Source organism: Sardina pilchardus, chromosome 19 (genome assembly GCF_963854185.1).
Source record: "Sardina pilchardus chromosome 19, fSarPil1.1, whole genome shotgun sequence".
Classification (NCBI taxonomy): domain Eukaryota; kingdom Metazoa; phylum Chordata; class Actinopteri; order Clupeiformes; family Clupeidae; genus Sardina; species Sardina pilchardus.
Genome location: NC_085012.1, coordinates 2,750,702 through 2,773,948, shown reverse-complemented (window position 1 = coordinate 2,773,948; position 23,247 = coordinate 2,750,702). Strand labels below are relative to the sequence as shown.

The 23,247-nt window shown below is 46.8% G+C and overlaps 2 protein-coding genes across 3 annotated transcripts in view; both read right to left on the bottom strand.

Moving 5' to 3' along the window:
- The window catches only part of LOC134065866 (LIM zinc-binding domain-containing Nebulette-like), a gene marked incomplete at its 3' end in the record, with an annotated part of 46,766 nt that extends 34,775 nt beyond the window's left edge, over positions 1–11,991 (bottom strand). Inside the window, exons 1-2 of the mRNA XM_062520961.1 lie at positions 11,587–11,991; positions 7,419–7,513 (exon numbers count right to left, since the gene is read on the bottom strand). Of these exons, the coding sequence (XP_062376945.1) occupies positions 7,419–7,513; positions 11,587–11,655 (164 nt within the window). The remainder of the gene's footprint in view (positions 1–7,418; positions 7,514–11,586) is intronic.
- A 5,115-nt stretch (positions 11,992–17,106) lies between these two features.
- Positions 17,107–23,247, bottom strand: part of hus1 (HUS1 checkpoint clamp component) — a 6,435-nt gene continuing 294 nt past the window's right edge. For both annotated transcript variants that reach the window (XM_062521123.1, XM_062521122.1), the window contains exons 2-8: positions 22,973–23,100; positions 22,703–22,879; positions 22,350–22,457; positions 22,173–22,247; positions 21,613–21,712; positions 20,191–20,319; positions 17,107–17,674 (exon numbers count right to left, since the gene is read on the bottom strand). In XM_062521123.1, coding sequence (XP_062377107.1) covers positions 17,592–17,674; positions 20,191–20,319; positions 21,613–21,712; positions 22,173–22,247; positions 22,350–22,457; positions 22,703–22,879; positions 22,973–22,993 — 693 coding nt within the window. In that variant the 5' untranslated portion in view covers positions 22,994–23,100 and the 3' untranslated portion in view covers positions 17,107–17,591. The remainder of the gene's footprint in view (positions 17,675–20,190; positions 20,320–21,612; positions 21,713–22,172; positions 22,248–22,349; positions 22,458–22,702; positions 22,880–22,972; positions 23,101–23,247) is intronic.

The window sequence follows — 23,247 nt, the reverse complement described above, 5'->3', positions numbered from 1 at the left end:
CTTTGTGTGTGGGTGTGTCTGGGCGGTGTGTTGTGTGTGTGTGTGTGTGTGTGTGTGTGTGTGTGTGTGTGTGTGTGTGTGTGTAAATGTGTCACTTTGGGGATAAAGACAGAGAGAATATAGCAATGATGTAGGAGGGAGACATCAGTAAATAACGATGTCCACAGACAAGGTAGAGTATGTTGCATGATTTATGAAAGTATGATGTATTGCGACACTGAAGCAAGTCAAATTTGTAGTTTCTTATATCTCATTTCATTGAACTACAGGTACGCTACCCGATCTGGTAAAGTTATATAGTGCGGTTATAGCCATTAGAGGACTGCGAAGTGAATGCAGAAGAGCCGTTCACCATGTTACGAGTTGATGAACCACTGAAATTGTTTTGGAAACATTATTTTAAGGTACAAAAAACCCCTTAGTGTTCCATTAAGTCTTTAATGCCCATTCCATTTCAATAAGAGACCCTGACTGCACACACTGAACACTCCCATACAGTCCTCTAACACACACACATTTGATTCCCATACCAGCCTGTCCTCAATACCTTTACAGTGGTATAGATTCTATCTGTCTGTCCTCAATACCTTTACAGTGGTATAGATTCTACCTGTCTGTCCTCAATACCTTTACAGTGGTTTAGATTCTACCTGTCTGTCCTCAATACCTTTACAGTGGTATAGATTCGACCTGTCTGTCCTCATTGCCTTTGGAGTGGTATAGATTCTACCTGTCTGTCCTCAATACCTTTACAGTGGTATAGATTCTACCTGTCTGTCCTCAATACCTTTGGAGTGGTATAGATTCTGCATCAGACTGAGTGTGTAAATCCGTCTGCTTTAAGCGTCCCATGCAGCAAATAGGGCGCCATGACGATAACTAGCTTTGCTGCGAGCACTTGAGGTAATTAAAGTGCAATGCTCAGTCACCATGAAGCCCCTCCGCCAGCCTTTTGATGATTACAACCAATTAGCCTCCATGCTCAACCCCCCCATGCTGCTTACACAGTCATTTTACGCTTGTTTAAGATCCAGCACTTGTGTATCAACACACAGTACACACACACACACACACACACACACACACACACACACACACACACACACACACACACACACACACAGGTAGAGTCATTAGGGGGCTGAAATACATGACATACACTCAGGAACACTGTTCATCAATGCAGTACGGGGTTAATGATATGATATAGAGATATACACCCCCCGTGCCTTACTGATCATTCACCTCTGATTGAAATGCAAGCCAAACTGAGACTAGTGTGATAGCACTGGCTGATAGCTGAGGTGGGCTTCTCTTGTCTTAACAGCATGTTCTGTGATAGCACTGGCTGATAGCTGAGGTGGGCTTCTCTTGTCTTACATGTAACAGCATGTTCTGTGATAGCATTGGCTAATAGCTGAGGTGGGCTTCTCTTGTCTTAACAGCATGTTCTGTGATTCTAATCCAAAGCATATGTATTCAAACTCACTTAATTGCTTCTCACGCTTTTCTTGCTGGCTGTGTGTGTGTGTGTGTGTGTGTGTGTGTTCAACCCGCAGTACCGTGCGTGAACATCGCTGCCCCGCGCCAAACCATGGCAATATAAAATCTTAGATAATTTGTATGGTAGGAGCAGGCTTCACTCAATATAAAATCTTAAACATCTCGCCCGTTGTTGCCATTGCCGTACCGTAACTGCCATCGTTAATGGAATAGGGAAATGATGCTATGGGCATTAGTGTGTGTGTGTGTGTGTGTGTGTGTGTGTGTGCTCAAGTGCCCTCCTGTGCTTGTGCACGGTCAGTCCTGCTGACCTCTGTAAGTGAGAGACCAAGAGAGGGGCTCATGAAGTAGCCACGTGTTGCCTTTCTGTGCTGAGAAGAAGTTGCAGCGCACCGTCAACCAGCAGAGAGACTCTATTGTGCTGCTGGCCTCATAAACAAATATGGATCAACACAGATATAGATAGACAAAGCAGAAGCAAAACAATACAAACTCTTGCTCAACAAAGACGGTGCAAACAGGCCTATGTCTGTAGCACTGCTTCAGGAATATGAGGGAGAATTTGCAAGTTGCAAATCACCCTGGCATTGCCAGTCCTGGGGTTCTAATCACCCTGGCATTGCCAGTCCTGGGGGTCAAATCACCCTGGCATTGCCAGTCCTGGGGTTCTAATCACCCTGGCATTGCCAGTCCTGGATCTTTTAGTTGGTTAGGCAGGATCCAATGGTTAGTTATGACATTGCAAATGACCCTGACATCCACACTGTGTTTACGTCCAGGGATGTGCCACGATTACCCTGCGCCTACAGGGAGGTCAACTGACCTACTAATCAGAGCAGCATCGGGACAACATTGATTAATCAACTGGCCCACAGACATCGATTAATCGACTGGGACACAGACATCGATTAATCGACTGGCCCACAGACATCGATTAATCGACTGGGCAAACATTGATTAATTAGCCGATGGAAATCACAGATTCACAGAGCCTGCAGAGATGCAAGAGTGACGCGTCTGCTTTCTCTGTTGACTAACAACGTGCATTTCAATTCAGATTGAAGTAGGACTAGAAACACTCCTTTGGAGAGGTCATCACTGTAGCGCATTTAACATCCAGCATATAGTGAGCTAGAAATCTTTCCATGGCCCATCATGCATTTCCCCTTGGGGATCAATAAAGTATCTATCTATCTATCTATCTATCTATCATGCAGTCCTTTCCCATCGGCACATCGCCACACAACAACAGAATGTGTGTTAGACGTGTATGCTTAGAGAAATGGTGGCAGAAAAGAGGCAGACAACACAGACCAACACTCCAAACAATCATGGTGAACAGAGCAGTCAGTCAGTCCTGTGAGAGCAACAACCCCATCAGCTACTCCACTAGCATGCCTGGGGCCACCTGCGCTAGGAGTCCACCTCTGCTAGCATGCCAGGAGCCCACCTCCGCTACTCTGCTAGCATGCCTGGGCCCACCTGCTATCAGGAGCCCACCTCCGCTACTCTGCTAGCATGCCTGGGGCCACCTGCGCTAGGAGCCCACCTCCGCTAGCATGCCTGGGGCCACCTGCGCTAGGAGCCCACCTCCGCTACTCCCCTAGCATGCCTGCGGCCACCTGCTATCAGGAGCCCACCTCCGCTACAACACTAGCATGCCTGCGGCCACCTGCTATCAGGAGCCCACCTCCGCTACAACACTAGCATGCCTGCGGCCACCTGCTATCAGGAGCCCACCTCCGCTACTCCGCTAGCATGCCTGGGCCCACCTCCGCTACTCTGCTAGCATGCCTGGGCCCACCTCCGCTACTCCGCTAGCATGCCTGGGCCCACCTGCTATCAGGAGCCCACCTCCGCTACTACACTAGCATGCCTGGGGCCACCTGCTCTAGGAGCCCACCTCCGCTACTACGCTAGCATGCCTGGGACCACCTCTGCTACTCCGCTAGCATGCCTGGGGCCACCTCTGCTACTCCGCTAGCATGCCTGGGGCCACCTCCGCTACTCTGCTAGCATGCCTGGGGCCACCTGCTCTAGGAGCCCACCTCCGCTACTCTGCTAGCATGCCTGGGGTCACCTCCGCTACTACGCTAGCATGCCTGGGGCCACCTCCGCTACTCCGCTAGCATGCCTGGGGCCACCTGCGCTACTAGGCTAGCATGCCTGGGGCCACCTGCTCTATGAGTGGAGTCGACAAGTGTGGGAGTCACGGACCGGCCGCCCAGCTTTGGATCTAGAGCAGCACAGATTCTCTCTCTCTCTCTCTCTCCCTCTGTCTCTCTTTCTTTTTCTCCCAACTCTCTCTCTTTCTCTTCTCTTTCTTTCTCTCCCTCTCTCTTTCTCTTTCTCCCCCTCTCTTTCTTTCTTTCTCTCTCTCTCTTTCTCTCTCTCTCTCTCTCCACCTTAAGCTGCAGCAGTGGTTTCTCTGACTGCTAGCGATGGCTCCCGTCCTCTCTCTTGGCTTTCAGGAAGATTAGTAGTTACATAACTCTCTCAGCCTCCGTCTGTCTCTCAGAGGACTGAGCATGTCCACCAGATCACAAAGGAGTGTGAGCATGTGAAGTGAACCACGTCCTGCACTCCAACAGCACCAGGCCTCTGGTTCCCTTCTCCTCTCATCTCATTCATACTTCAGATGAAACACTAATGTCAACATGGACAGATGAACCATATTTAATACATCAGAAATTTCAACTCTTGAAGTCAATGCTGTTATTTTTATATTATATGAACTAAGTCAACGCTAGAAGAGCTCAACATTTGACTAACTTCTCCAGCATGAGTACTGGGTTGAATAATTGAATCATCTTATGTAATTGTTGTAAAATATGCAATCATAGCTCAGTGGCATCCAAGGGGGAATTCTGATGGGAAATAAACATTTGAACATAATTTATACAACGCTCAACGTTCAGTTTTCTTATGTGTGCATCTCCATGTCAGAGTGGAGTGTGTGTCAGCTCTGTGCAAATGAAGGGGCTCTCTTTTTCTCAAGCACTTTTCAAAGCTTTTCAGTTTTCAAAGCTTTCCTGGATCCTAGTGCACACACACCTACAGTACAGTAGCCTGGATCCTAGTGCACACACACCTACAGTACAGTAGCCTGGATCCTAGTGCACACACACCTGGATCCTAGTGCACACACACCTACAGTACAGTAGCCTGGATGCTGAATGCACACACACACACCTACAGTACAGTGGCCTGGATGCTGAATGCACACACACACACACACCTACAGTACAGCAGCCTGGATGCTGAATGCACACACACACACACCTACAGTACAGCAGCCTGGATGCTGAATGCACACACACACACACACACACACCTACAGTACAGCAGCCTGGATGCTGAGTGGTCAGTGATGCTGGACAGCTCTGGCATGTCTCTGGCCATGTGCCCACTAATCCGCACTTATTCCTCCGTCATCTTACAGGGAGCAGCGAGAGTGAGGAGCACAGCACAGGCCTGGACCAGGGCGCACGGAGAGGAGGAGGAGGAGGAGGAGAGGAGGAGGAGGGGAGGAGGAGGAAGAGGAGGAGGAGGAGGAGGAGGAGGAGAGGAGAAGGAGGGGAGGAGAGGAGGAGGAGGAGGAGGAGACCAACCTGGGCCAGAATACTCTAGATTGTACGGAGGTCCCGGGGTGAGGCCCTGAGAATAAGCTCCAAACCGTGAGAGGGACACTTATGTTTGAGTTCTAGCAAAAGAACAGTTATGTTTGAGTTCTAGCAAAACCTCAAAAAAGGACAGTTATGTTTGAGTTCTATCAAAAGAACAGTTATGTTTGAGTTCTAGCAAAACCTCAAAAAGGACAGTTATGTTTGAGTTCTATCAAAAGGACAGTTATGTTTAAGTTCTATCAGAACCACAAGAAGCTTCGTCATAATAATCCGTGTCAAACTTGGCATTGCCTTCATTCATGATTCATCCACCCATAAAGTTCTTGCACGTCAGTGCATTGTGCATTACTTGGGATTTGCTTTGTGGTCGGAGCTTGGAAGGTCATCTGGGAGCCCTGAAGGACAAACAATAACTGCTCCTCTATTACTGTAAAGGTTGAATGGATATGTCTATTAAAGGTTGAATGGATATGTCTATTAAAGGTTAGCAGCGTCTGAATGGATAGCTCTCTGTTGCCCTAAAGGTCAAGCAATCTGCACTCCACCCATAGAGCTAAGAGAATAGCAGGAAAGCTGGCTAACAGGCAGCTAATGGATCTGACCAGTGTTTTAAACGTTGACTGCTGCAAAGCGGAACAGCTTCATCAAAACCGAAGGGGTGTGAAGCACACTGTGTGTGTGTGTGTGTGTGTGTGTGTGTGTGATTCTATAAATGTACTGGGAGGCCAGGCCGGTGCTATGGCTGCCCCACACATGTGTGCTGTGGCCTGCATGTGAAGTCGCGGCGGTTTCCCCCCAAACCACTGAGCATCAGGAGCCAAGTGAGCCTCCACACAAACACACTCAAAATAGACTTGTTGTGCCTTACCATGGCACGGCTACCGAGCCTTTCTGTATGAATGTGTGTGTGTGTGTGTGTTCCACGCCCTTCTCTTTGATTTGACGTGAGAGGACTGGCCTTCATAACAGAGTGAGGACGTCACATGTTAGCCCCAGCAGTGGAGAACCCTTCATCTTATAGGTCCCCATACACCCTTCATTCTATAGGTCTCCTTCAGCCTATAGGTCCCCATACACCCTTCATCCTATAGGTCCCCACATCACACACCCTTCATCCTATAGGTCCCCATACACCCTTCATTCTATAGGTCCCCATACACCCTTCATTCTATAGGTCCCCATACACCCTTCATTCTATAGGTCCCCACATCACACACCCTTCATTCTATAGGTCCCCATAGCGCTCTACCATGCTCCTATAGTATCTTTGGAGCACTAATGTTATGTTATGTACTGCTTTACAGCCCATCCTATAGATCCCCACGCTGCAGAAGAGCTAAACACTCTATCATGCACCTACAGTCCCTTTGGGGGGCTGATGATGTCACCAGTGTGTGCTGCTTCAGAAAGGCTGTTCATACACCTCGACATAACTCTTATAACATGTTAACGCACATACTCCTCGACATAACTCTTATAACATGTTAACGCACATACTCCTCGACATAACTCTTATAACATGTTGACGCACATACACCTCGACATAACTCTTATAACATGTTGACGCACATACACCTCGACATAACTCTTATAACATGTTGACGCACATACTGCTCGACATAACTCTTATAACATGTTGACGCACATACTCCTCGACATAACTCTTATAACATGTTGACGCACATACTGCTCGACATAACTCTTATAACATGTTGACGCACATACTGCTCGACATAACTCTTATAACATGTTGACGCACATACACCTCGACATAACTCTTATAACATGTTGACGCACATACTGCTCGACATAACTCTTATAACATGTTGACGCACATACACCTCGACATAACTCTTATAACATGTTGACGCACATACTCCAAAGCTCTTGAATGACGTTGCTGATGAAGTTTGAGCCGTTTGTGTAGATGTTAGACTTGTTTAGGAGCTTCAGCGTCACTTGAGGCCAATAACTACTAACCGAAGCTCAGCCATGTTCCCAGCAGCCTGACGTTTGGCAAAGAGAAGGTGTGCTTGCACACTACACTGAGCACTAATCCCCTCAATAGCCAGCATGAAGCCCTTCACCTTAAGCAGCCGACCAGGCCGGGCCTTTTGGGCCGCTGACACAGTAGATCCACTCTGATGTGTGTGCTGTCTCTGGGACACACACACACATGCGCTTTACCAAATCCTTCTTTGCCACAAACCCAAACACACAATGGCAGCAGCTGCAGATGCGTCACAATAGAGCAACAGCTGGCAGCGGGACAGAGAAGCGGCTACTTACGCATTACAGTAGGGCTTTTTGTCGTAGCCTTTGTAGTTCTTCATGTTCAGGGTCATTTTGCAGACCTCACAGTGGAAACATCCTTTATGCCAGTTCTGGAATAAAAGATTACAAGCACAGAATTGAACAACCTGATGACACGACAACACAAGGAGAACAGAGCAAGTTCCATGAGCGCTAAATTCCACCCGACAGGGCATGAGCAGCATTCAACTCTAACTGAACATCTGACCTCTTGTGATCCTGCTAAAACATCTGACCTCTTGTGATCCTGCTAAAACATCTGACCTCTTGTGATCCTGCTCAAACAAATGCAATTGGTGTGATGTGTTGGGTGTGTTAAATTCAGTCTTGGAATGGTCAAGAATTGACATGTTTGTTTGTTCATAGTTCATATTTGTTATGTGCCTTCAGGCCCTCCACTATGCCTAACGGCTCAATCATCACAAGTGAGGCCAATGGGGACGTGGCAGGTATAGCATCTTTACTTCAGTAGCGATGGGGCTACTTGGAGAAGATCCTCTCTCTAGCCCCCTAATGCCACTGGCACCATCCACACAGCACCAAAGCCATAGCAGCAGTTATGGCTGCCCACAGCTCACTTCATTTGAATGTCCTTTCTATTATAGTCAATCCAAAGCAAATGGTCGCTGCAAACAACTTAAGCGCTAGGGATGTGTATGGCACCTTGTGTGCCATAATTGGTATAAATGTGAATGACGGCCACTTTGGCCATTGGTCTCCCCTGAGTAATCAGCCTACATGACTACAGCAGGAACTCTACAGCCCACTGCTGTTTCACAAGTGTCCTATGTCACAATATCAGCGCTACACTAAACATCAATAATGTACACCCTTTATTATATAAGACTTCATTAGTGTGCCTTTGAGCGGCATTCCACTGCGTAGCCTACTGGTAAAGAAGCATAAGAACACAATAAAACTATGTCCAAACCGAATTAGGCTATAACTTAAAATATAAAAATGCCTCTTGGAAACATGTCTGGACCCATATGGTTTGCGCTTTTCAATCATCCAACATCACAAACCAGGCATGGACTGGCCATAGGGCATACCGGGCAATGCCCGGTGGGCCGACGCATATTTGGGCCGAGGCTGTCAATTTAATAATAATAAAAAAAAATATTAGGCTCATTTATATAGCGTACGGCCACAACGGCAGCGAATCGCGGCCCATTGGTTGACTGCCTTAATGGACATTGGGCTAGTCCAATGAAATCTCAGGGCCCTCCCTATCTCCCTCCCGGCCTCATCTCCCTCTTGACTGGAGTTCGACCGGAGTTTGAGACCGTCCGTATATGAAAATGTACGAAGACAAACCACAAAAGCGCAAGGGGGGCGCAGAGAAGTTGTGAGATAAAAGGCTAAAGCCTACACGTGGATGCAGCAAAAATGTGCTAAAATTACAGAAATGTTTGCCACCACAAGTTCAAACAGGGCCGTCGACATATAGCAGCAGTGCAGAAGCAGCACCGAGCGCAGGCTTCAGAGCATGGAGGTATTATAAGAACTGGAGAGAGGGACTAAGTCCCGCCCCCATTCATTTCAATGGCCGATGCTAGGCTAGCTACTTCAGCCAAAAAAGTTTGAAATTGGCCGCAGCCATCTTTGAGAAAATGGCGTTCCATGGGTGTCCATTTCCGTCACCAGCTAGAATGAGCCAATTAGGTTCCACGTTACAACGAGACAACATAGGTACATCGTTGATGAAGATTGGAGAGTGAGAGAAGGTGTTCGTGAACGAGCTCCTATCGTTACAGGCGCAAATGTAGGCTATTTAATTATTTGAGTTGGGATGGTGGTGGAGAAGTTTGCCCCTTGTCTCGAAATCCTATAATGTGATATTCATATGTCATGATATAATAAACATGGCGAGTCAATATTGAGCAAGAATTCACTTAGCATACACATAAATAGGCCTATGATCCCCACAGTAAATGCTTTGAACTGACTGTAGCCAGGATGTTATGTGCGCAATAGGCTGTCTACCCGACGAAATTACTCTTAATAAGTAGACATGGGATGTAAGAAACGTGTGGACACCAGATATGCTATTTGTGCTGCACCCAGTGTGAATTTGCAGTTTAAACCTACATTTGCAGACAGACGAAATGAAGCCAACGCATAGGCTATTATAGGCTTACCGGTAGAAGCGCGCATCCATGTGTTATGTTTCGAGCAGCATGCATTTTAAGTCTGCTGTCACTGTCGGAAACTTTTGCCGTTATCTACTGTAGGCTGTGACCCCCCAACGCTGCGTTGTTATGAACTAGGCTACAGGTCTGCAGCTGAGTGTTTTAAAATAGTTTTCATAGCCTAGCCTACACGACAGCGAGTAGCTTAATAATGGGTTTAGTTAGAGAATTTCTTCGCATTTCCTAGAATGTCTTATCATACCTTGCCAACTCATACATAGTCTAATGCAAATAATAGTAACCTATTAGAACGACATTTGCTTTTTTCTTTTATTCACAAAGCCTGGTATATAATGATAATGCACAGGCATCAAGTATCGGTAACTTAATCCTAGTCGTCAGTCATTTTATTTATGTCTTCTAGAATGCGTTATCAACATGGACGCGCGAGGACGCTCGTGCCGAAATCGAAACTCGTGCATTAGCTGAGACAGCTCGTGCATGAGCTGTCTCGTGCATGCGCTGGTGCCGGATATGGTACAACCATGGAACGCCATTTTTTCAAAGATGTCGGCGGCCAAATGACATGCTAACTGGCTGAAGCTAACCCTCCAAATCCTGACCCCCTGCTTCAGAGAGGCACATGCGAGTGTGCAACAGAGTTACACAGAGGAAGCTATTCAAATTGATTCGGAGGAGGAGGAAGAGGTGAGAGACGTGACCCAGCAGGGACAGATTGAGGAGGAGGTCAGAATAGCTACTGTGAGGCAGGTAAGAAGGAGCCGAAATGTTGGCTGAACTTTTTGGGCGCACAACGAACAATTAAAAGTTTGAAATCTGCGACTGCTTCTTCCCCTTGCTTCTTTTAGATGTATTAACCTGCCTACTATGTAGGATTCAGCACCCAGTTAAGCAAAACAAAGTTTTATAGTGTGAGCGCGTCTTTTTGTGTGGTTTCTGTGTAGGCCTACCCCTCTCGCATGCATTTGAATTGCGATACCCATTAAATTAACGAGTTGACGGCTCGCCATCAACCTTCTGAAAAGACAGTCACGATTGGTCGAAATTGTTGTCAATCTTGACGCAGTACAACAAGCAAACTATCACATTTCTTTGCGACAAGCAGACACCCATACACACAGACATGCAGTCAGACGCATGGAATGAAACAGGAATGGTGATAGCCCATGGAATTAACAATGAAAATGTTTTGGGATGTGTAGCCTATACATCTTCACTAAATAGTATCAAGGTGAATTGTTGGCTAAAACTGTGCAAATGCTCAACATAAATTATAGCAGGTTTTATTTAGTGAAGCATTTAATAGCATGAGTTTTGTGCACAACCTCATCCTTGCTGGTTTAAAGGTCACTCTAGTGTGTGTGTGTGTGTGTGTGTGTGTGTGTGTGTGTGAGAGAGAGAGAGAGAGAGAGAGAGAGAGTATAATAATAATTAATATTTTTTTAGCAAGGGTGGGCTAGCCTACTCGCTTCCATGCAGGCTACTGCAGTTTACTTAAATATTTTTTACAAACAAAACAGTGTGCACATATGTTTTATCGTGTAAATTATCATGGTGGGCCACTATGGCCAAAAATGCCCGGGCCGTTTTTTGGTCCCAGTCCAGCCCTGTCACAAACCCCTGTAATTTCCCCTTGGGGATTTAATGAAGTAGGCTATCTATCTATCTATCTATCACAAAACCCTGTCAATCGCCTCTATGTGGGCTACAGCGTAGCTGCGTAGGTGTTGTGCTTTCTGATCTGTAGTCTATACAATTGTGCTGGACAGGTCCTGCAGAAAAGTCGCATTTGTTCTGTTTGGGAAAGCCACCATCGACAAATTGCCGTCCCCATTTCGCCTACACTTTCCCCGGCCACTGTCGCTGCACCGGCTACGCTACAGTTATTTGGGGACTTACTGAAGTCTCCGAAAAAGGCTTGGAACTACTGCGACAACGCAGACTGATACCAATTTGGCAGGTTTCAGTAGAGAACAATATTATAAACTCACCTTATCGAGACAATTCACTTTCTCTGTCGGATAGACAATTTTCCCACATCTTGCGCACGGAGGATTCATTTTGAAAACACGCGAATCTGTCAATTCCGTCAGTTATGTAGGCTGCAAAAATATGGTATTCTTTCAAAATAGTTCCTAAATGTTCATTGTTCACATACCGAGTAAGGACCAGACGACAAACACACTGGCGACCGGGCGTATGGTCGATCGCTCTCTCTCGCGTGCGCGCACTCTGTTAAAGAAATACAGTAGTTCCCACGGACGCGATGCTCCGGTCTTGTGGGTGCCGCATTACAATTGCTCAGACGTATACAAGCCGCTCGTGTGACACAGCACCTTAAAACGACCAGACAGCGGGAATCACCGACGAGACGACAGCGACTGCCCCAAACCACATGATCCAGTTTTGCGCTTGGGCAGAGAGGAGAGAGTGGAATGTGTCCGTGACGGAGTTTTACTCCAGCAAGGGGGGGCAGGAGTAGGTCACCTTTACCTGTTTGATTAAACAGTTTATAAACAGCCAAGAGCCCTGGCACCCACATGCTATAGACTAGATTTTGTACGTATAGCCTACTATTCTTAAACTACAACTGAATCACTGAAAATCACCTGAAAAAAAAAAAAAAAAAAAAAAAAACCCAGACACTTTTGTTTTTATTTATTTTCCCACCTCGAATAGTCTGTTATCTTAAGATGCAACACATTCATCGGTGATGTAGCATTCTGTAAAAATGCAAAGGTGCACTTGTTCTATTGATTTGGTATGTTCGTCACAAAATTGTTCAGCACATCACACATGCCTCGTGCAACAATGGTGGAGAGACTAGTGCAGAGGCACGAGAAGCGCCTCATGGTAATTTGGACCGGGAAGAGCGTTACATAACGGCCGTGCCGTGAAGGAGATCAAAGGATCAGCCTGCTCTCGCTGGAGACCGATAGGCTACACATGAAGAATGGGATGTGTTGTTTGAAGAAAATGTTACACTAACATTACATTCAAAGTGGCAATTTGTGTGTATGACAGAGTGGGTATTTAGACTGTAGCCGAATCCCATTTTGAACAAACTTATCCCCCTGCTGTTCGACTTAATCCCACGCACCAAATGCACTAAAATGCTTTGGTGGAAGTGTGGGTGAATTCTTGGTCAGACACCGGACTGAACTACATTTTGATTTTGATGCTTTCTCAAATATTGGGGTGACTAAATTAGCTTGTTGAGAGGGGCACTAGGCAAAGAGCGACCAAGATACAGTCCTCAGAAATAAGTGTGTGAACACTGAACAGTAATATTATTGGTGAATCTGACCATTTGTGTGACACCTGCTGCATTTCTCGTGTTATATCGCCACCTGCTGGATTGAATGTCAAATGACTCGTAGGCCAACTACCCGATACTGTACCCTGATGCAGGATGATATGGACCTAACTTGGCTGATGTCTGAGCATTTGAGCCGAAGAGATACACGTTTTGGACAACATGTCAAGAAGGGAATGCACATTATCATTCACATGAACAACCTGAAATCATTTGAAGCAAAATAGACTAAACAAAACCAGCTTGAGCATCGGCTACCTGACACAATAAGGGTGATGGTAATGACAGTAATGGTAGCCTACAACTTTATTTTACTTAACAATATTGTAATAACACCAACCACCAAATATATGTTTATGTTTTTTCTCATTATTTTCATTATTGATATATAGTTATTGTGGTTGTTATTGGGCCACTTCAATGTCTAATGTTGGCCTTTTCAACTCTATCTGAAACTAGATAGGCCTAGAAAGTTCATTAATCCGGAGAAATTCGAGGTCCCAGTATCTTAAGACACCACAGACAGGGACAATAAAATGTAAGCAGTATAAATAGCTGGCTATGTAAACTTAGTAGACTAATATAAGAATAAGGCTATAGCAGCAGTGCAAGGATAGGTTTGAACTTGAAGTACAAGGGTATCAGCCATTGATCAAATATGAAGTTGGTCAAGAAGACCACAGTCCAGTCAGGGGGATGGAGGGAGGGGTTGTGCATGTGGAGTGATGAAGCCAGTAAAGTGTTTAGACTGTAGTGTTTACATTCTGTATAGGCCTACGTTGCATTGGACAAACATGTTTGCTGAGTCGGCCATATTTAGGCTATATATATAAACATATCTATGGAGTCGGCCTACCGTAAACATAAGTACCCGCGTCTCATGCAAGGCTCTGAGTGAGCAGAGCTCATTCCCTGGTGTAGGCTACTACCAACCAATAATCCGATTGGCCACTTCCAAGGGTATCCCATCATGCACTAGCAAATAACACAAATAGGCTATACTGTAAATAAAGATATCAAACATTCGTTTTGGTAATTATACTGAACAAATATAATCAAAACCAAACTGCCTCTGTGATATGAGCTGTAAGATATTTGCTGAACGACGCACCATTATTTTGCTCCCATAATAAAATATATCACTGGTTCAGTACGATATAAGTACCATGCCCCACTGCATTCCTGCACTGGCTGGTCCGATGTTGTGAGTTCCACTCAATGTTATATCTCTCAGTCAGTTACCAATTGTCCCTGTATGAAACCCCTTCCTGCTCACGACGCGCTTTGACCAGTCTTTTGAGGGCTCAGGACACACTTCAACTAGCTTCATGTGTAATAAATCAGTTTTTGCGCTCTCGAAAAAACGTCCTTGAAGTGGCCCGCCTACATTGGCGCACAATCTCCTCTTATCATATCGTATGCGTTTTGCATTTGTGCGGTTGTAAATTGTATTATTAACGACTATCTACGAACGACGAAGATTATGTTATGCTATCCTCGTAGGGGTAAGCTAATGATTTGCATACCAACCGGCATGCACTGCGGTTGTTGAGCTGTTTATAAAACGTGCAAAATAAAGATTCCTCCTCAAAACATTACATTTTGAAATAAATAAACACGACACAGCACAGCCTCGACGCGTGTTTTCAACTGCTTGTCAAGTAGTGTACCTACTTGTTTAGTTACACACCCTTACTTAAATCGCCACTCGAATATCCCAATATAAATACGAGAAGGGCACCACTTTCTACCGGTCGGTCCGATAGCAGTGGGCATTTACAATTGATTGCTACAGTCAGTTACAGAAATCCTTGTTTCTTCTCTCCCCTCTCCCACTGCTGACTTTGACTGGCTTTTTCATGAAGTTGTGAATGAAACACGTTATTCCACTGCAAGGATTAGTCTACTGAATCAGTGAAAGTGCTGAGGATTTCTGTGGATTTTCAGTCCTATTCTCAGTTAAGTTTGAGAGTATGGCATAGTCACCATAAATGCACTGCTGAAAGCATAGTCGGTAAAATAAATGGACAGAGCCACACCATAGGCCAGGGCTTGAATGGAGAGAAGTGAAGCCTATTTAGTGAAGCCTGTTTCAACCATAGTGTTCTTGTCTTGTGCATCATTAGCTGTGCTTGTCTGGTCTGCAGTGCTTCCATTTAGAGTGCAGCTGCTGCTAGGCTATCATTTGTTCCAGCATTGCGCAGTAAAACATCACTGCATATGTTTCTGTTTGTTTGTTTTTCAGATGCGTCCTGTCAGGCTTCCGCTTCTCCAAGGGCTCCTCATTCCCCCAAATGTCCTACATCTGACAGATTTGAAGATTTTAGGGGGAATATTTTGAAGCTTCACCAAATTAATCTTTAGTAGCTCAGTAATCTCTAGTAAATAAATGTTTCATGCCAGTCAGTTATGTTGCTATGGCGCTCAATCATTGACTTACTTCAAAATGTAGACTTGTAGATTTTATAGAATAGTCCTGTTATTTGCTTCACCTCATGAATGATACAACATAGCCTAGCGCAGATATGCGTGCCTAGTGTATTATTCTAATAATAAGGATTAGTCCTCAGCACCCTGCACACAAGAGAAATATGAACTTGAGTGCTTTGCCAATTATGACCTGTGGAAGTCTGAAAAAACGACCAGTTCACTGTCCAAGGGTCACATTACTCTTCTTTACCAATTTATAATTTAATTAATAATATCATTTATTTATTTATAAAGAATACCTAGCATAGGCCTATTTCTAAAAAGCTAATGTGCATTTACATCTAATTTTCACCAAAAAAGTGTGCAGGTTACCTGTGCTGTTCTGGGTGTGTGCAGGTTACCTGTGCTGTTCTGGGTGTGTGCAGGTTACCTGTGCTGTGCTGCTGTGTGTGTGCTGTGTGTGTAGGTTACCTGTGCTGTTCTGGGTGTGTGTAGGTTACCTGTGCTGTGCTGTTGTGTGTGTGCTGTGTGTGTAGGTTACCTGTGCTGTTCTGGGTGTGTGCAGGTTACCTGTGCTGTGCTGTTGTGTGTGTAGGTTACCTGTGCTGTGCTGTTGTGTGTGTAGGTTACCTGTGCTGTTCTGGGTGTGTGTAGGTTACCTGTGCTGTGCTGTTGTGTCTGTAGGTTACCTGTGCTGTGCTGTTGTGTGTGTAGGTTACCTGTGCTGTTCTGGGTGTGTGTAGGTTACCTGTGCTGTGCTGTTGTGTGTGTGCTGTGTGTGTAGGTTACCTGTGCTGTTCTGGGTGTGTGCAGGTTACCTGTGTTGTGCTGTTGTGTGTGTAGGTTACCTGTGCTGTGCTGTTGTGTGTGTAGGTTACCTGTGCTGTTCTGGGTGTGTGTAGGTTACCTGTGCTGTGCTGTTGTGTCTGTAGGTTACCTGTGCTGTGCTGTTGTGTGTGTAGGTTACCTGTGCTGTTCTGGGTGTGTGTAGGTTACCTGTGCTGTTCTGGGCGTGTGGAGGTTACCTGTGCTGTTCTGGGTGTGTGTACTGTTGTGTGTGTAGGTTACCTGTGCTGTTCTGGGTGTGTGCAGGTTACCTGTGCTGTGCTGTTGTGTGTGTAGGTTACCTGTGCTGTTCTGGGTGTGTGTAGGTTACCTGTGCTGTTCTGGGCGTGTGGAGGTTACCTGTGCTGTTCTGGGTGTGTGTGCTGTTGTGTGTGTAGGTTACCTGTGCTGTTCTGGGTGTGTGCAGGTTACCTGTGCTGTGCTGTTGTGTGTGCAGGTTACCTGTGCTGTTCTGGGTGTGTGCAGGTTACCTGTGCTGTTCTGGGTGTGTGTAGGTTACCTGTGCTGTTCTGGGTGTGTGTAGGTTACCTGTGCTGTGCTGTTGTGTGTGTGCTGTTGTGTGTGGAGGTTACCTGTGCTGTTCTGGGTGTGTGCAGGTTACCTGTGCTGTTCTGGGTGTGTGTAGGTTACCTGTGCTGTTCTGGGTGTGTGTAGGTTACCTGTGCTGTTCTGGGCGTGTGGAGGTTACCTGTGCTGTTCTGGGTGTGTGTGCTGTTGTGTGTGGAGGTTACCTGTGCTGTTCTGGGTGTGTGCAGGTTACCTGTGCTGTGCTGTTCTGGATGTAGAGTGAGCCACTTCACAAACACACGCATCTCCTCACATCTACAAGAGAGCAATTAGCTACACTGTTATTGGCCTGCATCAGTTTGGTATCGTGTAAACTACAATGAAATAATGGGGAAAACTGATGGCAAGCACATTTAAGTATAACCAACTATTATTTTTATTTGTGTTTATCTATTCGCTATTGATAATTCGGAATTGAAAGTCAATAAAACAGTATTTATAGAGAGGAACAATAGTATTTTGGAAAATTTAGAAAAGGAAATAAATACATATTTAGAAACAAGGCATCTTGTAGCATCAACCTGCTATTCAAAGCTTCAAACCAACATAGGCACAATAAACTATCTACACTGTAGCACTGAACTACAACCAAGTATCACACTTGATCTGATTACACAATGGCGCCTATGAAAAGGAATTAGCAGCATCCGCTTGAGAGCAGCATGCTCGTGATCAACAGCGCTAACGTGCGGCCTCATTAAAGACCAGAGCGGGCAGGACATCACTCGGAGACTCTAGTCCTCCTGCGCCCACTGCACCATGGCGCCACTCCAGGGTGGCGTCAGAGAGCGCCCAGCGGACGCCCACTCATGCCACGCCCACTCATGCCACGCCCACTCATGCCACGGCAGGTATGAAGTACTGCAGGGACACGTCCTCGTGGAGCAGAATCAAGTGCACAATTCGCTTGTGAACGATGTCTGTGGAAAGACCAGAAAAAAAGATGCTGTCAATGAGTTGACAACGATGCTAACTGCTGAGGTAGCACCCAATTGCACCTTTACAGAATAAATGCTAACGTGCACTAGCCTGAAACTGTCGGTTCAATTCCCAAATTCCACAGTTGTGCCCTCGAGCAAGGCACTTAACCCAAGTTGCTCCAGTGACAATGTAATGTGTTCCCTTGTAATGTAGTTGACATATGTAAATCACTTTGGACTAAAAAAAAGTGTCCCATATTTAAAGCTGCTGAAGGGATTTATAGCTGATCTACCTTAGACTAATGCATATTCATAATGAATGTATATGCAGTGCAGTAAAAGCATATTCAAGTGTGTGAGGGTCAGGACTTACTGCACATGGCTTTGCACGTGGCTTTGTTGGTAATGTGTGTGATGGTGGCTTGGCTGGGAAGAGTGTGTGTAAGTGTGTGAGGGCGGCTTTGCTGGGAGGAGTGTGTGTAAGTGTGTGTGTGTGAGGGTCAGGACTCACTGCACATGGCTTCGCTGGTAAGAGTGTGTGTAAGTGTGTGAGGGCGGCTTTGCTGGGAGGTGTACTGTGTGTAACTGTGCGTTCAGACCAAGAGCGACTTGAGCTTCCAAAATCGCTCTGGACGCCCTGTGAAGGACGCTGTGGGAAGCTTGGATGCTTTGGCCGCTCCTGGCCGCTCTGACGTAGTAGCATTCTATGTTCGTTGCTGGTCGTTTGGTCGCTGAACCGCGTCATAGCTCATTACCATAAAGTTAAACCACTTTCAACTTTCTCTAGTCGCTCAAGACGCCCAAAACGCGACGCCGACGGATTGGTCGCTGCTGGCAGCTGAGAGAAGCCGGCTTCCATTGAAAATGAATGACTTCCGGAATCTTTGGAAGCTCAAGTCGCCGGCGGTGTGAACGCACAGTAAGTGTGTGTGTGTGAGGGTCAGGACTCACTGCACATGGCTTGGCTGGTAAGAGTGTGTGTAAGTGTGTGAGGGCGGCTTCGCTGGGAGGAGTGTGTGTAAGTGTGTGTGTGTGTGAGGGTCAGGACTCACTGCACATGGCTTTGCTGGGAGGAGTGTGTGTAAGTGTGTGTGTGTGTGTGTGTGAGGGTCAGGACTCACTGCACATGGCTTTGCTGGTAAGTGTGTGTGTGTGTGTGTGAGGGTCAGGACTCACTGCACATGGCTTTGCTGGGAGGAGTGTGTGTAAGTGTGTGTGTGTGTGTGTGTGAGGGTCAGGATTCACTGCACATGGCTTTGCTGGGAGGAGTGTGTGTAAGTGTGTGTGTGTGTGTGTGTGAGGGTCAGGACTCACTGCACATGGCTTTGCTGGTAAGTGTGTGTGTGTGTGTGTGTGTGAGGGTCAGGACTCACTGCACATGGCTTTGCTGGTAAGTGTGTGTGTGTGTGTGTGAGGGTCAGGACTCACTGCACATGGCTTTGCTGGGAAGAGTGTGTGTAAGTGTGTGTGTGTGTGTGTGAGGGTCAGGACTCACTGCACATGGCTTTGCTGGGAGGAGTGTGTGTAAGTGTGTGTGTGTGTGTGTGAGGGTTAGGACTCACTGCACATGGCTTTGCTGGGAAGAGTGTGTGTAAGTGTGTGTGTGTGTGTGTGAGGGTCAGGACTCACTGCACATGGCTTTGCTGGGAAGAGTGTGTGTAAGTGTGTGTGTGTGTGTGTGTGTGAGGGTCAGGACTCACTGCACATGGCTTTGCTGGGAAGAGTGTGTGTAAGTGTGTGTGTGTGTGTGTGTGAGGGTCAGGACTCACTGCACATGGCTTTGCTGGGAAGAGTGTGTGTAAGTGTGTGTGTGTGTGTGTGTGTGAGGGTCAGGACTCACTGCACATGGCTTTGCTGGGAAGAGTGTGTGTAAGTGTGTGTGTGTGTGTGTGTGTGAGGGTCAGGACTCACTGCACATGGCTTTGCTGGGAAGAGTGTGTGTAAGTGTGTGTGTGTGTGTGTGTGAGGGTCAGGACTCACTGCACATGGCTTTGCTGGGAAGAGTGTGTGTAAGTGTGTGTGTGTGTGTGTGAGGGTCAGGACTCACTGCACATGGCTTTGCTGGGAAGAGTGTGTGTAAGTGTGTGTGTGTGTGTGTGAGGGTCAGGACTCACTGCACATGGCTTTGCTGGGAAGAGTGTGTGTAAGTGTGTGTGTGTGTGTGTGTGTGTGTGAGGGTCAGGACTCACTGCACATGGCTTTGCTGGGAAGAGTGTGTGTAAGTGTGTGTGTGTGTGTGAGGGTCAGGACTCACTGCACATGGCTTTGCTGGGAAGAGTGTGTGTAAGTGTGTGTGTGTGTGTGTGAGGGTCAGGACTCACTGCACATGGCTTTGCTGGGAGGAGTGTGTGTAAGTGTGTGTGTGTGTGTGTGTGAGGGTCAGGACTCACTGCACATGGCTTTGCTGGTAAGTGTGTGTGTGTGTGTGTGTGAGGGTCAGGACTCACTGCACATGGCTTTGCTGGGAAGAGTGTGTGTAAGTGTGTGTGTGTGTGTGTGTGAGGGTCAGGACTCACTGCACATGGCTTTGCTGGGGTTGACCTGCTGGCCGGCGAGGAACTGCTGCAGCTTCCTGATGTCCACGCGTGTGTGTGCCATGGCCTCCGCACCTCGCCTCTGACCCCCGCTCTGGGACGCCTCGTCACCTGCAGACCAGAGAACACGTCACACCACACGCAGAACACCTAATACAGAACACCTCACACCACACGCAGAACACCACACGCAGAACACCTCACACCACACGCAGAACACCTCACACCACACGCAGAACACGGCACACACACGCAGAACACCTCACACACCACACGCAGAACACCTCACACCACACGCAGAACACCTCACACACCTCACGCAGAACACCTCACACCTCACACCACACGCAGAACACCATACAGCACACGCAGAACACCTCACGCAGAACACCACACGCAGAACACCACACGTAGAACACCTCATACAGAACACCTCACACCACACGCAGAACACCACACGCCACATGCAGAACACCTCACACCTCACGCAGAACACGGCACACACACGCAGAACACCTCACACACCACACGCAGAACACCTCACACCACACGCAGAACACCTCACACACCTCACGCAGAACACCTCACACCTCACACCTCACGCAGAACACCTCACACCACACGCAGAACACCTCACACCTCACACAGAACACCTCACGCAGAACACCTCACGCAGAACACCACACACCACACGCAGAACACCTCACACCACACGCAGAACACCTCACACACCTCACGCAGAACACCACACGCCACACGCAGAACAACTCACACACCTCACGCAGAACACCTCACGCAGAACACCTCACACACCTCACGCAGAACACCTCAGGCAGAACACCACACACCACACGCAGAACACCTCACACACCTCACGCAGAACACCTCACACACCTCACGCAGAACACCTCACACAGAACACCTCACACACCTCACGCAGAACACCTCACGCAGAACACCACACGCAGAACACGTCACACCACACGCAGAACACCTCACAGACCTCACGCAGAACACCAAACGCCACACGCAGAACACCTCACACCTCACACAGAACACCTCACGCAGAACAACAAACGCAGAACACCACACACCACACGCAAAACACCTCACACCACACGCAGAACACCTCACACCTCACACAGAACACCTCACGCAGAACACCAAACGCAGAACACCACACGCAGAACACCTCACACCACACGCAGAACACCTCACACACCTCACACAGAACACCACACGCCACACGCAGAACACCTCACACACCACACGCAGAACACCTCACACCTCACGCCACACGCAGAACACCACACACCACACGTAGAACACCTCACACACCACACGCACTGCAATATGTCGTACCCCACGGCCCTAATGTCACAATAATTCTGCAATATGTCGTACCCCACGGTGGGTTCCCAAGGTCTTTGAAGTGCGTTGTGACAGACACCAAGTCAGTCTCAATCTTCAGATTCATCTCACCACTGAGGTTTGCTTCAATGACCTGCGAATCGAGCACAATCACAATCACTGCAAGTGTTCCAGAGCATATCAAACATTAAACACCAGCATGAACCATTTATTTTTATATTTAAAAAACATACAACAAAAAAACAGGATGCCGTTTAAGAATAACTGGCCAAGACAGTTGATGTCTATTAGAACATGTTGCCAAAGGACACATTTATAGTAATGTTGATTAATGTGAGTTGTCCTATACATAAATAAATGAAAATCAAATGAAATATCACAGTTATTTGGACTGAAAATATTTCCAAACACTCTCCATATACAGTAGATAATCTGTGTTTCTTAGTTTCAATGGCTTCTTTCGTTCCTCCGCCTCTTACAGAGAAAATGTCCAGAAGTCAAAGGCTACAAAACACAGTGAGATCCAGATGCACGGGCTCACTCCGGCATGACATGTTTATGTAGTCGAGAGGTCATGTGTGCATTTCACTCACCAAATAGTTGGACAGGTTCTTCATCCTGTCCACAACACTCTTCATTGTTTTGAGAGGAGGCAAATATATGCTGACCTACAAAACAGAATACTATGGACATGTAACTTATTACCAGTCAAATTTGTTTTGCACTAAACACATGCTAGTTGTGAAGATTCTGATGATGTTGCTACTCACGTCAAAGTCTGGCATGCTGGGCTCTTTGAAGTCGTGCCACATACGTCGGGGTATGACGTCCACTGGGATATCGTGCGTGACAATTCGACTCACACTGGACAGCGAGGGCTTTCATGGAGGGACAGAAATAAAGTGAAATAGACATTCAGCGGGCAGTTTTATCCAACACCACTTACAAAAAAATTGAACAATTAAGCTGCAGTGCAACAAGGGTGTGTTATTGCAGCAGTAAATCCCTCTATCTGACACTCAAATACGTTAACTTACATGGTGCTAACGTCACTAGGTGCAATCTCAACTGACAGGTCTGTCCGACACGCTGCATTTTAGTGGAAGGGAATGTTGCAACTCACCAGCTCTGCAGCGAGGGTGAGGCAGGGACAGTGTTTCTTGGTCAGTTTGATCTTGACGGACTTGGCGTTCTGGGCCGTCTTCAGCGCCCTGGAGATGTTCTCTGGTGCCAACTCCAGACATATCTCATTGGCATCTGGTGCCACGCCCTCTATCTGATATTCATCAAAGAAGTTAACCTGTCAAGAGCAACCAAAAGCAGCTGTTACTTGTTTAGCGAGCACAACGGATGCGAGCGTGCGCATGAGCACGTACAGTAGCTGTTTCCCCACCTGTAATAACTCGCACCACATGCTGACTCCACCGTTGGACACCTTCCCGGACAGCACAAAGTAGAGGTTGTCAGGAGTGAGTCGAAGGACGCAGGTCTTGTTCAGTTTAGCAATCGTGTTCACAACACCTGACGACCAAAACAAAACTTATGTAAAACCATATCTAAACTAAACTAGAGGAGCTTTGCTATCCACTGCAGTCAACATGTTAACTTGGCCGTAGTTAAATGACGTTTTTGGCAACTTCACTTGGTTAGCATGGTTAAAGTCTATTA